This window comes from Pituophis catenifer, unplaced genomic scaffold, assembly GCF_029215685.1.
Source record: "Pituophis catenifer annectens isolate HBS135680 unplaced genomic scaffold, rPitCat1.0.hap2 SCAF_15, whole genome shotgun sequence".
Classification (NCBI taxonomy): domain Eukaryota; kingdom Metazoa; phylum Chordata; class Lepidosauria; order Squamata; family Colubridae; genus Pituophis; species Pituophis catenifer.
In genome coordinates, this window is record NW_027256895.1 from 9,706,095 (window position 1) to 9,722,473 (window position 16,379).

The 16,379-nt window shown below is 38.0% G+C and overlaps 1 protein-coding gene across 1 annotated transcript; it reads left to right on the top strand.

Moving 5' to 3' along the window:
- The first annotated feature begins 482 nt into the window (after positions 1-482).
- Positions 483-7,633, top strand: LOC139324335 (vomeronasal type-2 receptor 26-like). Its single transcript, XM_070954057.1, has 6 exons — positions 483-532; positions 920-1,211; positions 1,392-2,252; positions 3,558-3,785; positions 4,660-4,786; positions 6,732-7,633. The coding sequence occupies exons 1-6, from the start codon at positions 483-485 to the stop codon at positions 7,631-7,633; spliced, it is 2,460 nt and encodes an 819-aa protein (XP_070810158.1).
- Positions 7,634-16,379: the final 8,746 nt, after the last annotated feature.

Below are 16,379 nucleotides of genomic sequence, written 5' to 3' on the forward strand. Positions count from 1 at the left end.
GTACATATAGATACACACACACACAAAGAGAGAGAGAAAGACATAATGATCTCCCAACCGAAATTATTCCAATGGTGATAATTTTCTCATCATTTGATGAAACAACAGTTTCATCAAAACTGTAAACAACTGAAGAAGACTGTCCAATGGACACAGGGGAGTAGAAGACAAGAACACACAAGTCTTGTGATTTCAACTGCTCCAGATTAACTGCTCCAACTGTGTTTCTGGAACTCTACATTGCCATTCAGACCTTTTTCAGTATTATCACTATATGCAATAAGAATCAGGGCTAAGAGTTAGCCTTGCTCTTAACAGCAAGTTTGAGGCTAGTGAATACAGATGAACATGGGAAGCTGCTGGTAGTGGAGGGTCTATACTTAGAGAGCATTTAATGCCCAGAATTTTCTTTCTTCTCCTATTTCCACTCTTCAGAGTGAAGTCTCTGCCATGTCATTCAGGTGAACCCATACCTGTTCCAAATGAATGGTACCAGCAAGGGGATTTCGTCATTGGTGGGATGGTATCCATGGCTAACTACCAATTTAATGAAGTTTCATTTCAGCAGCATCCCTCTGAGAAGTATTTTGAATATCCAGAGTAAGCGATTCTTATCATTCAACCTTTGTGTCATCTCTATGTAGTTAGAGGAATTGCAATGAATAAAGAGAAAAGTAGATTATTTGATTTCATAATGAGAACACTTTGTTATGTGAGAAAGTGATTTCAGTGATATTGGCTACACTTTGATTCAATCTGCAACAATGGAAATCACAGGTTCAGTGCAGTAGAGTTAAAACTAGAGTTGCATTGGTCATTCCCCAAATGTGCATGCATATAGGGTAAAGCACCTCTCTGAACTTCCAGGAAAATAATCAGGAAATTTTTAATGAGATATGTCCATTCATCCTGTTTTCAGCGTGCTAACAAAATTCTACCAGCATGTCTTTTCCTTGGTCTTTGCTGTGAAGGAGATCAATGAGAATCCAGAAATCTTGCCCAATGTCACTCTTGGCTTCTCCATTCATGATAGTTACTACAATGCCATAATGACCTATCGAACCACGATGGATCTGCTTTTCAGATCAGAGAGATTTGTCCCCAACTATAAATGTGACACCGGGAGAAATCTCATTTCTATCATAGGAGGGTACAGCTTTGGCACTTCCTCCTACATCACACATCTCGTGAAGTTTTACAAGATTCCACAGGTAGGATCTTTGGAAACCTAGGCATGAAAATTCACCCTTCTTTTCTTTTTTTGCAAACTGGGGCCATTTTTTTTTAATGGCTATTCCCTGGCTACACACCTCAACAATCTGACTAAATTTATTGGAAAATATGACGAAAAAAAGATACTGATATATTTTCATAATATGTGTTTCTTTTAGCTCACATATGGGTCCTTTACTCCACAAGATGTTCATAGCACAGAGATTCCATTCTATTACTCCGTAGTCCCAAATGAGTCTTCGCAGTACATTGGGATAATCCGACTGCTTCAACATTTTGGGTGGAGATGGGTTGGGCTCTTTGCTATTGATAAAACTGAAGGAGAACATTTTCTGGAGACCATGGAGTCCCTTTTTTCCAAGCATGGAATCTGCTCTGCTTGTATGGAGAGAATTCCATATTTAACCTATTGGGATCAACCTTTTGAGATGTTTAACACATTGAATATTATTTATAAACACATAATTGATGAGAAGATCAAGACCTTTATTATCTGCGGAGAATCTTTGACAATTGCATGGTTAACGAATATCATTTTTGGGTTGGATCCTAGACGTGAACAGACTACCTTGGGAAAAGTATGGATCATGACTGCCCAGATGGATTATTTATTAACAGGAATGAATAAAAAATGGGATAGGCAGTTCTTTGATGGTTCCATTTGTTTTACAATTCACTCAAAAGAAATTCCAGGGTTTAAGGAATTCTTGAAGTTCCTAAAACCTCCTTGGATTCCAGGAGATGGATTTTTTCCACTTTTCTGGGAACAAGTATTTGATTGTTCATTACCATCTCCTTCTTTGACCAAACTGGATAAACACATCTGTACCGGAAAGGAGAAGCTAAGGGACATTCCTGGTGCTCTTTTTGAGGTGGAGCTGTCTGGGCACAGCTATAGTGTTTATAATGCTGTCTATGTATTGGCTCAAGCTTTACATGCTCTCCTCTTACTTCGATCTAACCACAGGCATTTTTTGAGGCATAAATCATCAGAATTTGAAGAATCACAACAATGGCAGGTGATTTGTGTGCTAGAAATATTCTGTATTACACAATAGCAAAGTACACAGTTAGTGTGTATGATTCAGAGAGGGAAGTTTCACCTACTAAAATGGATTTGAACATAACAGCCTACCTGTTAATGACTACTTTAACTTCAACTGCAATAATAAAGGGCTATCAATAGATACAAACTAATTGTAATCCACTCTAATCTTGATTGCAGAAAATACGACTTCAGCAAGAGTAATAGATGTCTAGAGTATAGAGTAATAAATGCCTGGAACAGTCTACCTGATCTTTTTTTTAGTTCCTCTAACCCCCATACCTTTTACCTTAAACTTTCTACCATGGACTTTACACATTTCTTAAGAGGTCCCTAAGGGGGCATGCATAAGCAGACCAGCATGCCTTCCATCCCTGCCCTACTGTCCCCATTTGTATGTACTCATTTTATGAGTTTATGGCTATGTTTTGCTTATTTATATCCATTTATTTGTGCCATTTTTTTCATTTGTCCATGTCCATGTCTCTACTGAAACTTGTTTCCCTTGTACTTGCTGTTAAATAATTAAATAAATAATAAATAAATAAATATTTCTATTGATGATATTTAATTGCATGCCTCTATTTCCATCCCTGTAATTGTGGGAAATGGCACATGTAGAAGAGAGCTGATATGATGGACTACAGTGAAGGGGCAAATTTCCTGGGAGCACATTTCATAAACTGTTTTGAAGGGGAGAGAACAGACAGCACACCCTCAAATTTTAGAGAAGTCAGAGGAGACAGAGGAAGAGAGTTAGAAAAACCACTCCCTTGAATTTCTCAGGGAATATCCATCAGGATGTGAATAGTAAGAATTTAGTATGGGAAAATTCTTCCTACAGTGAAAGCAAATAAAAAACCTGAATTCTGGTTCATTTTTTGTATCTCATTCTTGGGCTTAGCCTCTCAGTAATATGTTTTCTTTTTTATTTCCTGAGCATAGTACACATATGATGCAAATCCAAGTAGAGGAAAAACCAATTACAACATGGATTATCAGACTATTGATTATCATGTGCAAAAGATAGCAAACAGATTCTCAAGGGACTGGAGAAATGCACTTTGCATGTTTTCCTATATAGTTGTATATATGTTTAGTATGGTATGGTATGGTATGGTACGGGATGGGATGGGATAGTACAGTATAGTATACTATCGTATAGTATAGTACAATTATATACTATATAGTACATAGTATAGTGTAGTACAACTGTGATAAAATTACTCATACATTTCTATTGTTTGATTTACCTCTGTTATTATTCCCAATCATAAAGCTCCACCAGTTTCTTAGAGGCATGATATACAACAATTCTCTTGGAGAAACATTGACTTTTTATGATCAAAAGAAGATGGAAGGTGGATTTGATATCGCAAACATAGTTGTCTTTCCCAATTCCACTTTCCAGAGACGCAAGATTGGAAAAGTGGATCCTGATTCCGTAAAAGGACAGGAATTAGTCATTAATGAGGACATGATTGTTTGGCATAGATCATTTAACCAGGTATGGTTTCAAGAAGAGTTTTTGTGACCCATTCTCGTATGGTTTCTTTTGGAAATTTACTGTTCTCCTTCCAGGCAAACCATGAGGAAGAGCCACTTTTCTTTTTTTTTTTTTAAATGATGTTTAAATGTGGAAAACTAACTTCACTAATATTGGGCACATTATTAGAGTTCCCCCACCCAAATAGCAAACTGAAAATGTGACAGAAAATAAATGCATTTAAATTACTGTATTTCCTTGGTTGAATGTTTGATGAGATTTAAAGCAAATTTGATTGACTCACATATCACATATCACACTCACATAAATCACATATGTATTTATTAGATTTGCATTTATTCTCCTGGTGAACCCATGAAGATAACCAGATTAAGAAATGTTTTCTTTTCCCTTTAATTGTTAAAAGATAACAATATCTGCTATTGTGCACTATATTTATTGGACTTCCCTCATTTCCCTCATTTATATTGCAATGTAAATGAGAAAGAAAAAACATGCTTTTAAGGGACTATATTTCTCTAGTTGAGTGAAGCTTTATCAAATCTTTATCAAGCGTGTGATGGATTGACTCAATACTTCTGGTCAAATTGATGGTTTAAACTAATAAAAACATTGAAATTCTCATATGGATTTAATTAAACAAAAAGTGGAAACCCAGATCAATTGTGCTCACAAAATAAAATCAGAGGGCAAATTGAAATGTACTTCATTCTTTTTGAAATAAATCATCAAATCCAATCAATTTCTTGTTTTACAACCTTTAGATGGGACTTTTCTTTTTAATGTAACAGCACATTCCATCTTCAGTGTAACAACTGAATTTTCTTGAAAACAATCAATCCTCATCTTCCAACATTTTAATATTAGTAACTAGGTGCTCCCCATTTCTCTGTGTAATGAATATTGTCACCGTGGATATCAGAAAAGGAAGAAGGAAGGAAAAAAATTCTGCTGTTATGATTGTGTTCCATGCCCAGAGGGGAAAATCTCCAAAGAGATGGGTAAATTTACAAATCATTTGATTTTGTTGTTATACTGTCTATTGTGGGGCAGCCTTTCAACTAATTAAATTGTCTGGTTGTGCATGGATAAGAGTTTCTTTGGAAACTGAATGAGACAATGAAATCAAATTCATTATTACATGAAAAATTATAGGTTCCAACAATGGAATTACAAGTGATGATGATGATCACACAACAACAATCACAACCATGTTTCAATTAATTAATTAAATAAATAAATCTTGGAATGGTTTTAGCTTTATAACCAAGTAACCATCATAGTGGAGATTCAGAAACATTTGCAATGTACAGAATGTATAGACAAACACAGAGAAATAATTATTTCAGAGATTTTTTTTAAAAGGTGAAAAATAAAAAACAAAAAAGTGATTGTACAATTAAAAAACTACATATAATACAATGACTGGGAAGGAAGGAAGGAAGGGAGGGAGGGAGGGAGGGAGGAAGGAAGGAAGGAAGGAAGGAGGGAAGGAAGGAATTCAGAATTGATGTCTTGTTATCTAAATTGAAACATTTGGTACTACAGTACTGTAGAATCCAAAAACCTCCAATGTGCACTAACTAAATAAGGACACTCTTGAAATACAATAATGAAAACAAGAATTTCTGAAATTTATGGAATTTATTACTTCTTAGGAAGAGTGAACAAACTAATGAAACATATATTTTAATAATAATGAGAATACAATGACTGGTAAGGAAAGAAAGAAAGAAAGAAAGAAAGAAAGAAAGAAAGAAAGAAAGAAAGAAAGAAAGAAAGAAAGAAAGAAAGAGGAAGGAAGGAAGGAAGGAAGGAAGGAAGGAAGGAAGGAAGGAAGGAAGGAAGGAAGGAAGGAATTCAGAATTGATGTCTTGTTATCTAAATTGAAACATTTGGTACTACAGTACTTCCTCTTTTCAACATCTTCACATCAGTAATCCATATTTATACATTTTCTCTTTCTTATCTTAATCTATCTTTTATACATATATTTCTACTATATCATATATATACTGTTATAATATATTCTTTTAATCTAAATATTTTATTTACATTTAACATAAAGAGGTACCTAATTTCCTTTCCACAATTTATATCTTCCCATTTTTTCCATATTCCTCCACCTAATTTAACCATTGTTTAGTTTTCTTTTGTCCCCCCTTTTTTAAAATCTTAATTATTTTTCATTTCCATCAAGTCACTCTATCTATCTATCATCTATCTATTTCTGCACAATTTTGCTTCATTGAAAAAAAATTCTTATTCATATATTCTCTTGGGTATGTAATAGCTAAGTATTTATTTTATATGTAATGCTGTAATGCTGACTGATTCCAATATTCTCTTTATGGGGGTAAATAGAAGAAATAAAATGTTAAAAGAAACATAGAGAGGAAAAATAACAATATTCTTAATATTAAAAATAATAAAAGGGGATATATACTTCTCTTACAGAAGTAGTTAATCCCATTTCCTTCTCTAGTTTTCTCTTGAAATACATAATTACTCATCCTTTTACAATCTCCTCCTTCATAAACTTTCATTCATTTTCACTTTGAATTTTGAGAATATATTATACTTAAGTACTATATTTTGAAATGTAATCATTATGGTTCAATATTCAATAACTCAATATGGTTTTAAAGATAAAAATAATCTCTTCAGATATTCATAAATCTTCATTGGAGCACTCCTATATCACAAGAAAGCAAATCAAGATAACATGGATTTTCATGGTGTTTGCTAATTTTCCTTGTGTATAATCAATATTTGACTTAATACCACAACACACAAAATATACATAGGGAAATGTTCAAAGGAATTTTCATATTGTAGGTCCTATATTTGGTACAAAGGCATAAACATCAGGGTATGGATCAATATGAAAATTAATAATGATCATTCTTATGAATCTGTGTTGTTATTGTTTTTTTTTCTTTTTAGACACTGTTGCTTGCTTTCAATGTCCTGATGATCAATATGCAAACCATAAGAAAGATGGATGCATCATGAAAACAATTAGCTTCTTGTCTTATGAAGAACCTTTAGGAATCATTTTAACCACTGTTGCTACTTTATTTTTCCTCACTACAACATGGGTGTTGGGAACATTTATTAAGCACAAAGACAGCCCCATCGTCAAAGCCAACAACCGGGATCTCACTTACACTCTCCTCATCTCCCTTCTGTTCTGCTTCCTCTGCCCTTTGCTCTTTATTGGACAACCTGGGAGAGTCACCTGTCTCCTCAGACAGTCAGCATTTGGCCTCACCTTCTCATTGTCCATCTCTTGTGTGTTGGCCAAAACTATCCTTGTTTCTCTTGCCTTCAAGGCCACCAAGCCAGGATCTCGGATAAGGTCATGGGTGGGGAAAAGACTGGCTGTTTCTATTGTCCTTCTCTGCTCTCTATTCCAAGCAAGCATCTGTATTGTTTGGTTATCCACCTCTCCCCCATTCCCAGAATTAGACATGCATTCAACAACTGAAGAAATGATACTACAATGCAACGAAGGATCAGTTGTTATGTTTTATTGTGTCCTGAGCTATATGGCCCTCCTTTCGTTTGCCAGCTTCATTGTGGCTTTCCAGGCTCATAAACTCCCTGACAGCTTTAATGAAGCCAAGTTCATCACCTTCAGCATGTTGGCTTTCTGCAGTGTGTGGGTCTCCTTTGTGCCAACGTACGTGAGCACCAGGGGAAAAGCCATGGTGGCTGTGGAGATCTTCTCCATCTTGTGCTCTAGTGCAGTGCTTCTAGGCTGCATCTTTTTCCCCAAGTGTTACATTATTGTGTTGAGGCCTGATTTAAATAACAGGGAACAATTGATAAGAAGAATTGTTTAAATACCTTTTTCCTTCTTTTGATTATGTTTAAAGTTGAGAAGAGAAACATCAAAATTCAAAATTAAATTTTAAGTAATTTTTCTATTTGAAGGGGGGGTCCATTCTGATTTAGTTGTAACTCTGAAATCTTGATGGAATAGGGAGGCTCACAGAACTTACTGTGCAAAACCAGAGAAGACCTGTTGTCAAGTCAATGAATTAAAGTTTTCTAACTATCCACCTAAATTGTCTGAAATTACTCAATTGCATTTAAAGAAATATGAAATTTAAATATAAGTACAAATGTAAATCTCATAGGCTGAAGATAGGATGAAGATGAACCACGATTTTATGTTAGCAATTTCCTTTTTTAAAAGTGAAATTTTCTATCCTGCTCTACAGAATAGAGAGTTGGTCTCTGAGAGAAAACCACTTGAAGAAACTAGAATAAGATTTTTTTTTTTCATTTTTGCTCTGAGTTTGTTCTTTTTTACTTATTATGTTGTGGTTATCAGTTGTTATTAGCAAACACAAATTTTAATAACAAAGCAGAACTAAAATATCTATAAGTCCTGAGTAATCATTGGAAGGATGTAACCACATCTAACTTAGTAATTTGCTTTGTGAGACAAGATATGAAATTAAAATATATGTGGACTTTTTATTAAATAATTCCTTCCTTCATGAGAGATTTTGCTTTTATTACTCCCCTTCCTATTCACGGGGCTACATTCTCTCTATCACTTCCTTTTGTTAGCAGTTCACTGTACTCTCTTTTAAAATGTAATTGAATCAAAATTCATCAAATTCAATAGTCCAGTACTTCAAATGGAAACTGTGGAACCATTCTGTCAGCCCTGAAGCCATTTTGAGAGTTTCATTAGGGCTGCCATATCAAGGTTGGTTGGCGCTGTGGGAACATGAGGGGGGTGGGAGATAGAGATAGCTGGGGGAATGAGTAGTCAAAATAACATTCTTTCCTGTGGGAGCCAAGGACATCCTCATCAGGTGTTTGAAATGTGTGGACTGAAGTCAGCCAGAGTGGGGATTGTGACCCAATTGGACCATGTGATGGACATGTGACACAGGAGAAGGAACTTTGGGTTTTGATTTGGGTGGGGTCCTTCCTAGTCAGGTTTTCCCCAGCTGTGCTAATATGACATTCCTAATAAATTCTTATTTTGAGGAAACTCCAGGCCTCAGAGTTTTGATTGCAAAGATCAGAGTCTCCTTTTTCTCTGAGTTAGTTAGGTGTCAAGCTTCAAAGCCCAGGGCTTGCCATATCGGGGTGGGAAGGGTGAAGGGGGGTTTTGGGAATGCCAGAGCAGTGACCATGGTGACCGGTGACTGGGGGTGCGGGATGGCTACAGCAGTGATGGGGGAGGCCCAGCTGTGAGGCAGGGAGGCATGGCGCGGACAGCCGCTCCTCACCACAATCGGTTTGGCTTAGCAGCCTCAGAGGCAGCAGAGGCAGCAACAGGGCTCAGCTGCAAGGCACCGAGGCGTGGCCACATGAAGAATGTGACGAGCTACATTTATTTATTTATTTATTTATTTATTTATTTATTTATTTATTTATTTAATTTGTATACCGCCCTTCTCCCAGAAGGGACTCAGGGCGGTGAACAGCCAAAATTAAAAAACATACAAATACAAAAGTTAAGATTATTAAAAAGAATTAAATCATTAGCTTCCCAATTTAAAACCCCCAAACATAAAATTTAAAATCCCAATTAAGAACCATTTAGGCTAGGAATGTTCCAGCCCAACAATTAGCTGGGCCAGAGCTTCAGCGCATGACAATCACAGGGGTGAGGCCAGTGCAGAGAAGAGGCATGGCTCCCCTATTTAAGGGCACTGGGAGGTGGACACTCCCGCCACTGACTTTGCATCTAACGGATTTGCTTCAAACAGACTTTACAGACTGCTGTTTTGCTGCTGAATGAACTCATTGTGTGCCAGAGTCCAGCTGAATAAACCAGTTTGCATTTCCCTACTTGTGTCAGACCGGAGCTTGGACCCTTGAGATTAGGACCACTCCCACATTATGAGAATAGCCTGTAGTGCAGCAGTTTGCATCCCAAACCAAGATTGAAATTCTTTCACATCACATTAGAAGTTCTGAGTGCTTCATCACCAGAAGCTTTTGACAAGAAGCTTAAAGATGGCAGCTTTCAATTTGCCTAGTCACTGTCACTTCCTCCGTCTCTATCTCCAAAGGGTATTCTTTACTTTCTTTTTTTCTCCAACCTGCCCACCACCTACACATACCTTCAGTACCTCCTCGCAGCCACAATCCTAGTTCCAACTTCCTGTTCTGTCCCCAACCCCCCGCACACACACCAACAGACGTTCAGGAGTTAAAGACCAAACCAGCCGGCAAAATCCTTTTCCTTATGATAACGGAACTTGGCAACAACCTAGTGGCTGCCTGCCAAGAGTTTATTATTTACGAAGAGGAGAGATAACTTTTCCCCACTTCTGATACATCAAAGGAAAGCAGCTGAATAATTACAATCAAGTCCAGAGATAATCCAGTCTTAAAGCAAAAGTCCAGCAATGCAGAATGGCATGGAAGCTTTCAGCTTTGTTCGTCACAAGGTTTGACTGGCCACCACGCTCCCTTTTATATCCTGTGGGGTGTGGTCTAGTGACTCAGCCTAATCTCGGGCACGCCCTTTCTTCTGTTGCACGCGCTTATCTCTGCGACGCTGGCGTGGGTCCAGCCAAGACTCATTACCCTCATCACTGTCCATCTGTGGCTGCGTGGACGTGCTTGGCCCTATCTCTTGCCCTTCGGCAGACACTGAAGGCATTGCCAGAGAAGAGGGTCCTGGAGAGGGAGGCCTTGCCAACTCCTTCCCTTCACTCTCGGAGTCCTCTCCTGACGATGACACAGGCTCCGGTAATGGAGCCAACACACTTCCTTTGTGATTTTCTCACCAATCCAATCCAGAATCCACAATCTTATCTCTCTCAGCACCACTCGCAAAGCACTTTCACTCTCCACCGATCTTCCTTCCGCTCCCACCACTAAGGCGCCACTTTTTTCCTCTTTGGAGACTCACTTTTTTCCCTCATCTTCCACCTCTACAGTTTCACTGAGACACTTAGGATATTTTGCCTTTTGTAAAACTCTTCCCACCGATGCTTCTTGTTGCTTCTCGCTATTCTGCTTCCTCGTTTTCCATTCAGGCCGCCATGTCTCCAGACCTGACTCTGACAGCCGGTCTCTTCCACACTGGATTCAGGGGGTTCCATCCTGCTTGGTGGAGGATCACCTTTCACCCCACCACCTCTGGGCTATCCCCTTTTGTTAGCTGTCCTCTTCAAGGTTCTGTGTTGCCATTATCAGCTTCCAGATATGGAAAATCGTGCAGGAGAAGTGGAGATTCCAATTCCTTGCACCGCACCAGCATAACGGTAAACCCACAAATTCAATTCATGGTATATATTCACATAGGTATGTGAATTCAATACTTAAGAATATTAAAACTTTTATCATAGGAGATAAATATGATATTTTATCTATAACAGAACATTTTTAAATGGGATCTCAATGGATATTACAATTGTAACAGTGTCATAGGTTGTTTTAGGTAGAAAATATTGTCTTTTAAAGGAGAAAAACTTTGATCTTTGATTGTACAGTTGGTTTAGAAGGCCATGGATGAAGCATATTATCTGCATTCTTTTCACTCAGGATTAAGGCTCAGGTTTAGGACAGAATCGATATTGGTTGCACTTTTGGAGGATCTCTGGCATCAGTGGAATGGGGATTGTACATCTCTTCTTGTCCTACTTGACTTCTTGGTGTCTTTCAGTACCATTGATCATGGTGTCCTTCTGGATCAGCTCAGATAATTGGTGGTAGGTGACGTGGTACCTTGCTCAATAGTATTAACTGTGAGAGGGATCTTAGAGTCTTAGTGGACAACCATTTAAATATGAGCCAGCAGTGTGCAGCAGCTGCCAAAAAAGCCAACACAGTTCTGGGCTGCATAAACAGAAGGTTAGAATCAAGATCACGTGAAGTGTTAATAACATTTTATAATGACTTGGTAAGGCCACACTTGGAATACTGTATTCAGTTTTGGTCACCACAATGTAAAAAAAAAAAGATGTTAAGACTTTAGAAAGAGTGTAGAGAAGAGCAACAAAGATGATTAGGGGACTGTAGGCTAAAACATATGAAGAACGGTTGCAGGAACTGGGTATGTCTAGTTTAATGAAAAGAAGGACCAGGGGAGATATGATAGCAGTGTTCCAATATTTCAGGGGTTGCCACAAAGAAGAGGAAGTCAAGCTATTCTCCAAAGCACCTGAGGGCAGGACAAGAAGCAATGGGTGTAAACTAATCAAGGAGATAAGCAACTTAAAACTAAGGAGAAATTTCCTGACAGAGAACAATTAATCAATGGAAAAACTTGCTTCCAGAAATTGTGAATGCTCCAACACTGGAAGTTTTTAAGAAGATGTTGGATAACCATTTTGTCTGAAGTGGTGTAGGGGTTTCCTGCCTAAGCAGGGGGTTGGACTAGAAGGTCCCTTCCAACTCTGTTATTCTAATTTTTAAATGGCATTGTGCTGGTTTTCCTCCTTTCTTCAGTGTCAATTACAGTAGGTAGAAACAAAGGAGTAGAGATCCTCTCCAAGTGGAGGGACGTTCAGCAGGTCTCCCATGGATATACAAAGGGATCCCTAAAAGCAAGTACCAAGTATCAGCTGCACTCAGAAAGGGTCTAGGACTTTTAGTCTCTGACTTTTCATTCTTCTCGGGCGTTTCTCCTTGGGCGATTCTCCCCTGACTTATCTCCTCAGCTGGCACACCTCCAGTCATTTGCCCTGGAAGTCTAGAAGGATCCAGTAGAAGAGAATTTTTCCTTCCTTCCTTCCTTCCTTCCTTCCTTCCTTCCTTCCTTCCTTCCATCCATCCATCCATCCATCCATCCATCCATCCATCTACCCACCATAACAGTATAACATGGCAACTAGCCATGTTTGAGGCTTCTCAAGAGAGGTGGAGTTCAAAAAATCATTTTCCATCTTCCTTTATTTTATTTTATCCCCACCCCACCCCTCAATAGCCTGGTCTCCAGTTCAAAAGAGGAACCAAGTGCTCTCTGCAGTGTGATCCAGTGAAATGGCCTTTTATCTCTGCACCTGCCTTCCTTTCCTTTTTCACAGACACAGAAAACCTTCGCTAAGCTCCACCCCTCTAGAGGAGCCTCAAACATAACATAACAGCCATGTTATGCTGTTATGGTGGGTAGATGGATGGATGGATGGAAGAAGGAAGGAAGGAAGGAAGGAAGGAAGGAAGGAAGGAAGGAAGGAGGGAGGGAGGGAGGGAGGGAAGGAAGGAAGGAAGGAAGGAAGGAAGGAAGGAAGGAAGGAAGGAAGGAAGGAAGGAAGGAAGGAAAATTCTCTTCTATTGGACCCTTCCAGACTTGGTTAACTAACTGGTTGAAGGAAGGGAGAGAGGGAGGGAGGAAGGATTTTAGCCCACTCAGTAATAGTGTCCCTCAATAGTGTATTGGTGGGGGGGGAGAGAGAGGGAGGAAGGAAGGATGTCAGGCATTTTGGCAAATTCTTTTACACCTCTCTCCTTTCGCTGGATTTAAATCCTAGCATTTAATTAAGTGAGACTAACTTAAAGTAAACCAACTTTCCTCCCTGTATTGGTGGGGTGGGGGGGAGGGAAGAGAGAGAGAGAGAGGAAGGAAGGAAGTCAGGCATTCTGGCAAATTCTTTTACACCTCTCTGCTTTGGCTGGATTTTTATTACACCCCTTCTAGCCAATTGGTTGGGGTTAATTGTCACAGAGGACGGAACACCCAGGATGAACCTTCTTTCTGCGAATTGGCCGTGTCGAAGGATCTGGGACGAAGAGGGCGGTGGCCCATTCCCCAGGGCAAATGACTGGAGGCATGCCAGCTGAGGAGATAAGTCGGGGGGGGGGGGGTGGAGAATAGCCTGCAGAGAAATGCCCGAGGAGAATGAAAAGTCAGAGACTAAAAGTCCCATTCCACTCAGAACAATTGCCTTTCCCTGATTACCGATTCCTTTCAGATAGATGTGGATCAGGTCCTGCAGCTAAACCTAACTGATCTGTTGTGTTATTCATAAGGAGGCCTACAAATTACATATGGAACAATGTTCTGATTTCCAAAAAGTTCGGGGGAGTGATATTTGTAATCATTCATTTTACTAAAGGAATTCATTTGTGTAATTGTTGTTGTGAACCTTGCGTGAACACAAAAACATTTTTAGTTGAAAAGTGGAAAAATGCTCAAAGTTTTAATGCTCAAAGTGTAGCTTTCTGATGAGTTGAAGTTCCCCTCTGAAATACACACACACACACACACACACACACACACACACACACACACACACACACACACATATATATATATATATATATATATATATATATATATATATATATATATATATATATATATATATATATTGTCAACAGTGGGAGAGAAAATGCTGAAGACAGAACTCCCCACTGAAATTGTTTCAATGATAATCATTTTCTCCCTCCGTCAAAACTGTAAACAATTGAAGAAGACATTAGGGAAAAGAAATATATATACAGTATATATATATAAGAGGACCACCCCATGGAGACTGGGGAGTAGAAGAAATGAACATACATGTCTTGTGATTTTAACTGCCCGAAATTAAGTTGTGTTGCTGGAACTCTACATTGTCACTCAGACCTTTTTCAGTATTATCTCTATAAGAAGAAGAATCAGGGCTAAAAGTTAATCTTCCGCCTTGATCTTAACAGCAATTTTGAGGCTGGTGAATGCAGACCAACATGGGATTCTACTGGTGGTGGAAGGTCTATACCTAGAGAGCATTTGCTGCCCAAATGTTCTTTCTTCTTCTATTTCCACTCTTCAGAGTGAAGTCTCTGCCATGTCATTCAGGTGAACCCATACCTGTTCCAAATGAATGGTACCAGGAAGGGGACTTTGTCATTGGTGGGATGGTATCCATGGCGAACTACCAATTTAATGAAATTTCATTCCAGCAGCATCCCTCTCAGGAGTATTTTGAAAGTCCAGAGTAAGCAATTCTTACCTTTCACATTTGTGTCTGTTTCCTTTCATAATGAGAATACTTTCTAATAAAAGATGCTACAGTTTGGAATTTGAAATTTTATAAAAAGCATTGCTTGTTTTTAATGCAACAAAATTTTATATTGGAAAAACCTTAGATCAGGAAACCTAGTTTGTGCTCGAAGGAGAAAACCGGGAGGAAATTTACAAAACACTAAATCTACCAGAAACGTGAAAATAGCTATCTTATAATAAGAGACTTCTGTGATTTCATATGTAGCATAGCAATGGCAAAGCAATTTTATTTTATTTTTTTATAAAGAGGAGAACACTGTTCAGTCAGCAGCTGCATGATAGTTTGGGGAAGATAAATCAAATCAATTAATTATTAAAATTTAGAAAGCCAAAGGTTTGTTGATTTTATGGAGATTTGAACAGATACAGGACAGCAGACAATAAAAAAAGTGTGTTAAAGAAGATGCATTTGACCACAGAGTCATATCTACAATCTATACTGTTAGATATACAGTAGAGGCCAAAATTGTGGAAACCTTATGGGAAAAGTGTATTTTTGAGGTTTGATGGCTAATAACATCCCTTTTTGGGGAGTTTCAAGATAATCCTGTTCCACTGCTGGAATGGCCCAGGAATAGCCCAGACCTTAACCCAATGGGAAAAATCTATGGAGCTGACTAAAGAAACTTGTTAGTTAGAAGCGACCCAGCAATAAAACCCAGTTCATAGAAACAATCATTCAATCTTGATTTCACATGATAACAGCTGCAAAACTAAAAGACTTGATTCACTCCATGGGAAGACGTTGTAAGGTGGTAATTCATGCTAAAGGTTACCCAACTAAGTATTAACTGACATGGTGATAATTTTTGTATATCTCGTTTTTTCTATGGGAATAATTTTTGTATATCTCATTTTTTTTCTTACATGTTTCACTTTTCTTCTTTATACTGTAACTGCTATTCTAATGGCAAATCCTTCATAAAAGCTATTGCTTTACATTCTTGATTAAATTATTTTTCCATTGATATATAATTTTATGGTACTACTCCAAAAAAAAAAAAGCGGTGTTATTAGCTAGTTTTAGAAAATACATTTTTCCCAAAAGGTTTCCACAATTTTGGCCACTACTGTCCTTTATGCTTGAAGGAGAAAACTGGGAGGAAATTTACATAACACTAAACTTACCAGAAATGTGAAAATAGCTATCTTGTAATAAGAGACTTCTGTAGCATAACAATGGCAAAGCAATTTTATTTTTTTCTAAAGAGGAGAAACTTTTTCAGTCAGCAGCTATGTCAAAGTTTGGGCGGGGGAAATCAAAGCAATTAATTATTAAAATTTAGAAAGTCAAGGGTTTATTGACTGTGGAGATTTGAACAGGTACAGGACAGCAGACAATAAAAAAAAGTGTGTTAAAGAAGATGCATTTGACCACAGAGTCATATCTACAATCTATACTGTTAGATATAGGTTTATAGATATTAGTATAAATACTACACTATCTATACTATATTATACTATAAATATTAGGGATGACATGATAGCCATGTTCCAATATTTGAGGGGCTGCCACAACCTATTTTCCAAAAGAGCAGAAGGAAAACCAAAAAACAATAGATGTAAATTAATCAAGGAGAAAAGCAACCTCGAACTAAGGAGAAATTTCCTTCGTTAGA

Bases quoted from the DNA above. Each gene is read 5' to 3' on its own strand.
- LOC139324335 (XM_070954057.1), top strand. From the start codon at position 483: ATGAATGGTACCAGCAAGGGGATTTCGTCATTGGTGGGATGGTATCCA. The intron at 533-919 runs GCTAACTACCAA...TCCTGTTTTCAG, and splicing joins TTGGTGGGATGGTATCCATG to CGTGCTAACAAAATTCTACC. The intron at 3,786-4,659 runs GTATGGTTTCAA...ATTAGTAACTAG, and splicing joins GGCATAGATCATTTAACCAG to GTGCTCCCCATTTCTCTGTG.